The sequence below is a fragment of the Equus asinus genome, chromosome 12 (assembly GCF_041296235.1).
Source record: "Equus asinus isolate D_3611 breed Donkey chromosome 12, EquAss-T2T_v2, whole genome shotgun sequence".
Classification (NCBI taxonomy): Eukaryota; Metazoa; Chordata; class Mammalia; order Perissodactyla; family Equidae; genus Equus; species Equus asinus.
Window position 1 is genome coordinate 25298627 of NC_091801.1, and position 11018 is coordinate 25309644.

At 39.4% G+C, this 11018-nt stretch overlaps 1 protein-coding gene across 6 annotated transcripts in view; it reads left to right on the forward strand.

Annotated features, from left to right (window-relative positions):
• The window catches only part of TOX (thymocyte selection associated high mobility group box), a 291493-nt gene extending 288110 nt beyond the window's left edge, over positions 1–3383 (forward strand). For all 6 annotated transcript variants that reach the window (XM_014857804.3, XM_044780190.2, XM_070481218.1 and 3 more), the window contains 2 exons: positions 779–930; positions 1277–3383. In XM_014857804.3, the coding sequence (XP_014713290.1) occupies positions 779–930; positions 1277–1313 (189 nt within the window). In that variant the 3' untranslated portion in view covers positions 1314–3383. The remainder of the gene's footprint in view (positions 1–778; positions 931–1276) is intronic.
• The last annotated feature ends 7635 nt before the right edge of the window (positions 3384–11018 follow it).

The following is an 11018-nucleotide window of genomic DNA, read 5'->3' on the forward strand; positions in this document are numbered from 1 at the left end:
CTATATACTTCAGAGATTCCATCCTTGAATTTTTAATAACTTTGCAGGGATTAAAAGTCAACACTTCACCATGCCACTGTATTAAAAGAATCTTCCTGAAGGCTGATTATTATTTGCCAGTTAATTCACTTTTCAATTAAAAAATATTTGCTCTAACTTACACTTTTCCTTCTGTGTTTTCCAATGGCAGGTTGTTTTGAATCGCTTTCCTTGTATTAGTCCAACAACTGTTTAAAAGCTTTGGCTGAAATTTTTTAGCTGAGAAAGAAGTACAAATAAAGGAAGAAGCAGATGGTCCTTTTGTGATTGAATGAAGAAAAAGGGTTTTGAGAACGATATGTGAATAGGTGTAGTCTAATAAAACACTCAGCCACCTGCTGCCTGAATCCTTCAAAAAAAGATTCTGTTGCATATTCTGGGGATTAACTATTAATGTATCCTTAGATTTGATAGAAAACATAAACTTTGAGGGGTTTAAGTCCTTTTCTCTTTGTTTTGGTTGAGTTGGCTTCTCTATATTTTAAATTGTTTCTCAATTCAATTTATCTGCTCAAGGGTATAATGAAAGGTTTTCTAATCATGGCTGAATGAAGGAAAGGTAGGGAATGGGGTTGTGGGCACTTTGTTTTAAGTTTTCTGGGCTCTTCCCTTGAACTTGTCCTTGCAGACACAAGCAAGAAGGCAGTAGTGTGTTTGCAAACAACGGATAAATATTTAGGTGCTTTTCTTCTTAAAAAGGCACTTTGATCCTTATTTGTGGACTCCCTTTCCCTTTCAGGGATTTACTCTTCAACCTGAATATCAGACTATAATCAATCCTACATCTACAGCTGCACAAGCGGTCACCCAAGCAATGGAGTATGTGCGTTCCGGGTGCAGAAATCCTCCCGCCCAGCCCGTGGACTGGAATAACGACTACTGCAGTAGTGGGTAAGCGGCCGCTGATCGCCACCTGGTGGTGGACAGCTCTCATAGCATGCATGTCGTGCCCTGCTTTCTAGCCGTTGGAAACGATCCGTCTTTTCTTTCTGCTTTCTAAAAGATGATCTGGAAGGGTTCCACGTTTGTGGAAGCAGAAGCCACCGCTCCAAGAAATTTTTAAGCAGTCTTCTAGCCGTCCCAAGAATAAATGCCTTTAGACCCCTGTTCGCTTTCATTGTGCACTTCCCCAGTGCACACCTCCACCCCTCAAGCTGGAGCAGATAAACGTGCATCCGCGGGGTCACCTGTAGCACGCGTCTTATAACAAGGCGTTGTCTGTTTTCTCTTTTCACAGGGGCATGCAGAGGGACAAAGCACTGTACCTTACCTGAAAATCTGAACACCTCTTCTTTCCACTGAGGAATTCAGGGAAGTCTTTTCACCGTGGATTGCTTTGTGCAGACAAGGCAGTTCTCCATTTTATTAGAAAATACAAGTTGCTAAGCACTTAGGACCATTTGAGCTTGTGGGTTACCCACTCTGGAAGAAATAGTCATGCTTCTTTATTATTTTTTTAATCCTTTATGGACGTTGTTTTTCTTCTTCCCTGAAGGAAAGGACCATTCAGATTTTATGTTGGTTTTTTGCTGTGAAGTGCTGCGCTATAGTACCTGCCTTAGCAACTGTAGATGTCTCGGATAAAAGTCCTGGATTTTCCATTGGTTTTCATAATGGGTGTTTATATGAAACTACTAAAGACTTTTTAAATGGCTTGATGTAGCAGTCATAGCAAGTTTGTAAATAGCATCTATGTCACACTCTCCTAGAGTATAAAATGTGAATGTTTTTGTAGCTAAATTGTAATTTGAAACTGGCTCATTCCAGTTTATTGATTTCACAATAGGGGTTCAATTGGCAAACATTCATATTTTTACTTCATTTTTAAAACAACTGATTAATAGTTCTATATTTTCAAAATGTTTGGAAAAAAAAGTATTCCCAAATGATTTTAATTTAAAAACAAATTGGCTTTGTCTCATTGATCAGACAAAAGGAAACTAGTGGTAAGGGAAGCGCAAACACATTTATTTTGTACTGCAGAAAAATTGCTTTTTTGTATCACTTTTTTGTGTAATGGTTGGTAAATGTCATTCAAGTCCTTTTATGTATAAAACTGCCAAATGCTTACCTGATATTTTATTAGATGCAGAAACAGATTGGGAACAGCTAAATTATAACCTTTACATATGGCTCTGTATTATTGTTTCTTCATACTGTGTCTGTATTTAATCTTTTTTTATGGAACCTGTTGCGCCTATTTATGAAATAATAAATATAGGTGTTTGTAAGTAAATTTGTTAGTATTTGAAAGAGATTTCTTTGATGTTTTAACTTTTGCTGGCAAAAAAAAAGTTCACGCTTGGTGTGAAGACTTTATTATTTAGTTTTTACAGTGACATGAATAAAGCCAAACCTACTTTTCACTTAGCAGCAAATTAAAGTAACCAATCCTTATTTCTACATGCCTTTGGTTGATGCAAACAAAAAACTATGATATTTAAGAATTTTCTTTCTTCATCCAATATAACAGAGAATTGCCCTAAAAATCACACAAGCTCCAAGACTAAACAAACAGATGGGTTCTTTATCTGAAAAGGGTTGCTTCTTGGTTTTCAGCTGGCTTTAGTCAATTCTGTGAACGCCCCTCCTCCAAAAAAAGCAAAATTGAAGTCTAATCCACCAAATTTCCTCAAGGTGCATGCTTTTCAAAAAATCCAGAAAACATTTAGAAATTAAACCAGAGGTGGGGGGAAGGAAAGAGGAAGATAATGTCAAGAATCTGTCTAAAAATGAAAGGTGAGTAAGCAGACAGCAACAAAGAAAGAGAAGCCACTCCAACTGTGAAAGCTGTTGCTAGACATGCAGATCTTGCTGTCTTTTGTGCCTCTGCAAGCTCCTTCTCTTTCCAGAATTCCTGGGTCTTCCAAGAGAATTCTGAGGGTACTAGAGATTTGCTAGGGAACCAAAAGCATTGAGAATCTGGCCGAAGGGTTGCATAGCTTTTATGTCAGAAAGAGCTGGCAAATTACTCCCCTACAGGGGATTGTATCAAGAAAGCTAGTCTGGTTGGAAATCAAGAGAATGGCTGATGTCTCTTCCACGGAATGTGTGAAATAAACGGAGATTTAACTAAATACAAATATATGCCTTGTGTAATCCGGTCAAAATTAAAAAGACAAAAGGTATGCTTGCTTTGGAATGATTTTAGGCATTGTACAACCTCAGATCACTTGAGCATGTAATAACTAATAAATAATGCAGATCCAGTGTGATTATTAAAATGACTGTAGCTGAGAGCTCTAATTTTCCTGTCTTGAACTGTATAAGAACTCATGTGATTAAGTTCACAGTTTATTGTTTGTCTGTTTAGTATTTTAGAAATATACCAGCACTACTAATTACCTAATGTCTTTTATTTATTATATTATGATAAAGTAAAATCTTCACTTGCATGAAGTCTAAACTGAGAGGGTAATTACCGGGTGAGGACAGCCAGCTGTGACTTTGACGGGCGGTTTGTACAGGAAAGTACAGTGTTGTTTACAGCTTTTCTAGAGCAGGTGTGCAACCAGGGTAGAGAGGGTGTTGAAACTTGATACCAAAAAACAGTCAAAAACAAATGTAAATAAAAGAAAATACATCTTAACTAAAACTTCGTGCCATGCATGACCATATTCTATTTGGATATCCATCAGTCTCTAAAGGACAGAGCCGGTCAGAGGAGAAAGCCCAGATTTCATGGCAGAAGTGATGGGGCCCAGTGCAGATTAATGGCTGTCATGGCCACAGACGTTCTTTCCTGAAATGCTGAGAAGGTCCCCTCCTCAGCCTGAGTTCTAGTATGGTGAGGTGTTGCCTGAGGAATCCTCTTCCTTTAAGGAAGCTAGAATCCGGCCTGGGCACAGCACCTTGTAGCTTGTAACTGGAAGAAACAGTAATGATGTACATGCAATCCCCTGCCGTAGCACTCCACAGGATCCCTGGACCTCGAATAAAGTCATACTGGGAGATTCAGCAGTAATTCTGGACATAAAATATCTTTACCAACACGCCAAAGTCAAAATTAGAACTAATCAGAAAAGGCGAAACGTGTGACAGCAGGTAGAGGGTTGAGTTGCGTCTTGAGTACACAAGAAAGAATAAGCCAAAATCCCAATTCCCATTCAAATGTAAATGAGTTGACAATGGAAAATTAGTCAAGTAATGACTTCTAGTTAATCAAATTAGTGGACATAGCTCAGGATGAAAGTTCGTCTCTGTGGCTGTCCTCATTTTGTTGCCTTAAAGAGGAAGACCCCCATCCGAATGGGACGTGAGTGGTCCATGGAGGGCCAGGACTACAAAGTGTAACAGTGTGTCCTGGCTCAGATTCATTACCAAGAAATTTTTCAAATTTACGAATTCAAAATATAAAATAAGCATGTCAACAGCCAGTTTCCTTTTTTCGTGACCTTTTGCAAAAGAGATGCCCACTCATTTGAAAGGTAATTAGATTGAGCTATACAAAATTGCCAATATTTGACCTTTTTACTTACAAAAATGGCAATTTCATATGGTCCCACCTAAAGTATTTGGGAACTACAGATAGTGGGGTATGGGCTACAACTTTACACATAATTTCAAATGGAGTTAGAAGTTCTTTACAAAGTCCCAGGAGAAAATACTCAAAGAAGTAATCAGTTATGTTTGTTTATAAGGTGCCCCATTCTTCAAATCAGTCCCAGTTAGCTTCATTGAATTAAAGAATGTTTTAAGTTACCAGATTCCAGTAAATTTCAATAAACATCCTTATTTCTTTGTTATAGTAAACTGTTTTATGTGGGAATTTGTAATAAATAAGTTGTCTGCTGGAACATGAAAGTTTTTGTTACACACAGATGTTCTCTTAATGTTTATTTGTTGAAAGGGGGCTTGATCTGCGTTTTCTTATTCCATTCATAAGTCTCATTTTCATGTAATGATAGAAACACAGAGAAATTCATCTCTTGCTGATGATTGAACATTGAAATAGTGGCAAAGCAAGGTATAGAATTCACATCATAAGTTTAACCCCCAAATATTTATTACACTGAGTCATCTAATGTGTGAATTCATGTGTCACACAACAGCAAAGCTCTCTTTGTTTCCCTAAATTAGAATAATTTCTTTACCTCCAAAGCAACTTGGAATGTCACAGCACATAGTAGGTGCACAATAAATGCAATCATGTATAAAAAGATCAGTGGAACATCACAAATTATTCTCAACAGGAGTTGTATGATGTTTTCTTTTTATATATATTTTTTTATTTCCTGAGGAAGATTCACCTGAGCTAACATCTTTTGCCAATCTTCCTCTTTTTTTTTTTTATGTTAGCTGCCACCACAGCATGGCCACTGACAGAGAGGTGCTGTGGGTCCACACCCGGGAACTGAACCCAGGCTGCCGATGCAGAGCACACCAAACTTAACCACTAGGCCACTGGGGCTGGCTCAGTATGATGTTTTCTTGATGATTTAAAAGCTCTTTAAACATAGAAGGGAATTAAATAGTGCAGGCAAGCATTAGGAGGTGAAGAAGAATGGAAATTTCTCATTAAGAAATCTAAGGTTACTAAAAGATTGAAAGAAAGAATTTCAAAATGACTTGTGCCGTACTTTTCTGGTCTACATAATTGAACAAGAGTTTCTAGTTACAAAAGTAAAAAATATAATACACCACTAGTCACATCAAGAAAATAAGAAGCAAGGGAGAAAAAAGGTGCTAGACGAGTAGGAGTGTTGAGCGCAAGAAAGAAATTTCAGGAGACAAGTGTATGGAATGCTAAATTAAAACATTGACGAACAGGATGCTGAAATTTTTTTTTTTCTAATTACCAAGTGTTAGTATGACTTGATGAAATAAATAAAAGACCATATTTCCTGGACTTTACCTAAACTACACCAGGATAAGAGGAAATGGTCCTATTTTTTAAGATTCTCAAAGGAAATTTCCCTAGGTTTATTTGGAACCAGGTTCCAGGCTGGAAGAGCCTTCCCTTATAGACAAGTTTCCAGATCCTTACACAAGACTATTGCTTGGAGAAAGGGCATGTGGAGCTTCCTGACATCACCACTCATGAAGGAGGAAGGCTGGAGGGGTGACTTCCCAACCAACACACACACACTTGGCAATACACGTGTATACAGAGACATTAGACTTTGCTATCTCCTTTCTTACTCAGTCAACGTCTTGTCATTTGTATCCAGAACCAGCTTACATGGTAGTAGGTAAGTGAAGACCGAGTTCTTGTTCCAGGACCAGGAGACAACTGAGCACGACGATGTGTTATATTTCAGCCCTGGTCAGAATGGTGCCTCATTAAAGGTGCCCACCAGCACTAATCCTACAACTGTCATCATTTCACATTTTATTAACAGCTTGCTAGCAAGGACATCTGAAAGCGAAATTTCATTCACACTGACACGAGGACAGAAAAAAAGATAGCGACTGGAAAATAGAATGGAAAGACTTACAATTCTACAGAAAAACAATCATTCTAAAGAAAGAGCATGAACTAAACTACAGTATTTTAAAGGCTGCAGCATCCCTGTTTGACAATTGTGTGTTTACAATAAGCCTAAACATAATTGCCCTGATGGGCTGTCAGGGAAAAGATTAATTTGGCAAAGATTAGTATTGACTTGCTGTTTATTAAGGCTTTTAAACAGCTGTATCTGGCAGCATTCCTGTAAGTGCCTGTCATATCTGAAAATCAGCCTCACACCCTGGTGCTCGCCAGCTGTTACTAAACAATCTTCTACCACTTTGAACGTCTTTCTCCAGGCCAAACAGCAAGAGCAAACTATTGCCAAATGAGCCTTTTTCTCCTCCTGTCACTTTTTTTTTTGGAGTGGGGGTGGGGAGCTTCTGAGTGCTGAAATGTCAGCTCGCGGCCGATGGCTTAGCTGATAAGAGGTGCCGGAAGTCAGGAGGTGGTTTGGGTGCTAGATGAATGCATTCCCCACATAGAGAGTGGTAACGCTGTTAGTCACCTCACACAGACAAAAAACCACAGCTTGCAACTGTTGTCGGCAAAAGGTTTTAAAGACAGTTAGAAAGTGGCGATCAAAGGCTTAGAGCCATCAGATTTCCAAAATTCATGTCTTGTTTCCTCCGACTGGCACATGCCCTATCAGCCATGCCACTGGGAAAAGACCCCACCGTGGGATGCTGAGGGAAATTCAGTAGTGGCCATTAATCCTTCTCTCATGAACTGAGGTTTCTCCCTAGGACTCTGAAAGAGGACAAGCCGCCTGGTAAAGCAGGCACCTCGCATTCTGATTCAGTAGAAACTGTAGAATAAGGCAGGTTTGGATGTTTTGAAGTCTCTGAGAGAGAGGGCAGATTGAGTTCTGTACTGGAATAAGACCCAGGAGTTTCAAAGCCAAGTACAGTCGTAAAGGAAATGGAAAGAACAACATTCCAATGTAGTTAAACATCAGGCTATAAAGGGCCCAGTGTTACGGTGAAGGTCACATTGGTCTTACCAATATGACTGCGTTTTGAGGATTAACCTCAACCTTTTCAAGTTGCATCAGGCTGGAATAGGTTGTCAGAGCAGATGCAAAAGGACATGGTCATCTCTTAACCCTTTCACTGCTGGCACTTTCCATTATGCTCCTGGGGGGGAGGGGGGTAAGACCTGGGAGCTAAGCTTTCTGGATGGACATTTAAAGTAGGTGTTTGTCAATGTTTAACCTCCAAATAACTTTGTTTTGAAGTCTTTGTTATTGATGCAGTCTGATGTCTGACATTTGAATTGGGATCAAATCCCATTGAATTCCGAGGCATAGCCAAAGGAACCATACTACTCAGCCCTGAGAGTATGCCACTCCTCCACGGACATCCAGGAACTCTATCCCTAATCGTTTCCACAGTCCATGATGGTGGGTGAAAGGTAGATGAGAAATAATACTAATTCAGCACTTACAATTAAAGAAATGAAGTGACTCGCTATTAAGAAGAGAAGGCACAATGTGAGTTTCACTGAGCTCCACTGAACCCCACTGAGCTGGCCTCACTGCTCAGAGCTTTAATTCTTGGTCTTGCCAAAGCCTGGGCTATGGACAAAGGAGAATCTAGAAGGCAGAATTCACTTAAAAATTAATCTAGGACCGTAAGACACAGAATGTTCTAAGTCCTAAAATAGCCCTAGACTTATGGGTCCTGTGGCCATTTTCTAGTGCAAAAGCTACCACCGTATGGACCTGCCACCGGAGAAATTAGGCCAAGTGCTGGACTGTGCAAGAATGTACCCTCTCTACTTGATCCAATGGATAGTACCTTAGACCTCACTCAAAAGGGACTGTTCCATCGCTGGAGTCAAAGCATATCTGTTGCTAATCAAATTAAATTCAGAGCATATAGCCTCAACTTTTTGTCCCTCCAAAAGTTAATATGATTTTCAATAGAATCCAAGAAAGGCCAGGGTGGGGGCACAGGGATTCCTTAGGTGTATTCTTATCATGCTCTGCAGGAGAACATTCGGTAAACTTTGTCTTCTTGGCTTTATAAGTTTGGTTGCCTCTCATTGGCTTATAATTCTTTGATTACTGAAATGAGTAAACTGAGTGTGGGAGGTGAAGGAATATACTATTTCCAAGATTAAATCTGAAAAAGCCAATGAACTAAGTGAGGTGTCCCAATGATTTGTTGAGGATCCCACTGTGGTTACTCAAGAACCAAAGAGACTAATGAATGAAAGGAAGCTATTCCCATGGTGCGTGGTCTGTGGAGCAAGTCCCTCCAGAAACCTAGCATTATTGGTGTGATGCTCAAATATGTGGAAAGTGCACCATAAAAAAGTAGCTTGCACCAATCATCACTGCTAGATTTATCTTTGATCTGGTTTTATCCAGTTTCCCAGGCCTGAGGAAACCCTTTAGAATTCACCTCTTTGTAAACTGCAACCAAGTCTATGGAGCATTTTGTATTTTGTCTTGTTTTTGTTTTTTTATCAAAGTAGACCCACAGAAACTTAAATCTGGTCTTGGCAGGAGTTTCATACAAGAAGAAAGGAAGAACGATATATCTAAATGAAACTGTAATTTCCGGGTAATATTACAAAATATGTGTATCTACAAAGCCATTCTCACTGCTGAGTTGGGTCATTTCTAACACCTGGTTTCCAGATGTGGTTTTAGCAGACCAACACAACAGAAGTGACAGTCCTTTACTACACTAAGTCCCTGGGGGTGGTTTTAGAGTGAATTTTTCTTCTCTCTCTCTCTCATTCTCCTTCTCTCTCCTTTCTTACAAAGGAAAGAATCTGCTACTTTATATAACCTATCAGTTTCTTGAAATGATTCTGGTCTTGCGTTCCCAGAACATTCACCTTCAGCACATGGACAGCTGGGGGAGCCAGACTGCCTGCAGCCAGCACAAGTTGGCCTCCACTGTCACTTTGCTGATCACTTTGTTAATTCTCAGATAAACGGAGAGAAACCCCTTTTCTCTCTCTCCCCCTCTCCTTTCTAATGTAGAGCAATCAGAAGTCTCTAAGGACTTTTCCATATGACTTCCCATTTCACACCACAGATGGTTTAGATAAAAACTATTAGTTGCATTTATTCAAACAGCTTCATTTCACCAAAATGAGCCTATTTTTAGCGTTTTGCCTAAAGGTCTGTTTTCCCATTTTTTGTGGATGCAAAAGTTTTACTGATGTCTCAGGCTATAATCATCATCATTTCTGCCACCCAACAAGCTTTTGGACTAGGATGAAGTCGATGAGTCCTCTAAGAGGGAATTTACTTTTTTCAAAAGTGGCATTAGAATTGCTTTATAAATTTGATTTATTTGCTTTATAAATTTGATTTGTATGACTTTTCTTACAACCTTTGGGTGCTGGCATTTTTCCATGAGGTTAGTTTTGATCATTTCAATTTCAGCATAAGTACTGTATATGCCTGTCAAGTATAATGATGCCAGCTCTTTATCTTGGTTTGATTTTGATGTCATTATTTTGGAGAATTTTCATTTGGACAACACAGCATACTGAAAACAAAAAAACTCTTCAGAATACATATTCAAAGAGAGAAACTGCCAGTAAAAAGTTCAAAACCTTACCCACTTTTGGTTGTCGTGCAGAGTCGATGCAAACTGCTTGCTAGATTTTACCGTTTGTTCCTGGGAATTAAAAAAAATTGTCTGCTCTTATTTAAGGGTTAAAATGGCAGGCAAAACTATGTAATAATCTACTCCAGTGACTCACAACAAGAGCTATATAGTGGTGTGAAAGTGTCACTATCTCAAAAAATAGCTGGTGTAGACTAACCAACTTGGCTTCCAGCTCCAATGTCCCCCCTGCCTCCCCCACTGATTCAGTAGCCCTCGAGACCTCCCATTCCTTCAGAGATTTCAAAGGCACCGACTACTGATGTTTCATAGGATCAAATTAGAGCATGTCAACATGCAAGCCTGACTTTCCTGACACTAGGTTTCCAATTAACCCTTTAAATATTTCTTCAACCCATCCAGATGTAGACATAACCATCCACCCCTAATGTGTGGACACAAGGTTACTTTCACTGGCTGCCCATAGTTGGAGACTAGAAGCCTATATGCATGAATCTTAAAGTGGTATAGAGGAATCATAAACTAATGCTGTATTTCTCAAACCCTAGTGTATTAAAAGTAGATTCCCAGGGTCCATTCCCAGATCATCTGATTTAGTTAATCTAGAGTGAGGTTCTAGTGTCTGCATTTTTATAGCTGTTCAAGAGATTTCGATGCAGGAATCCACAGACTAATCATACAAGGGGAGGTCAAGTCAATCTTGCCATCAAGGTTGAAGACTCAGATTCTCTGTTGCCAGTGCCTGGAGTTAATACTGACTTGGGGAATCAGCTTCTGATAATGAAAACACATCCAGCTAATATAACTCTAAATAATCTAACTGAAGCTCTTAAACAGTCTTACACAACAAGAACTCTAGGGGCAGGGAGACCGGGCTGTGGAGTGCTCACCAGTGCCATCTTTCCCACCATCCTGAACCTGCAGGCGTTCATCCTCAT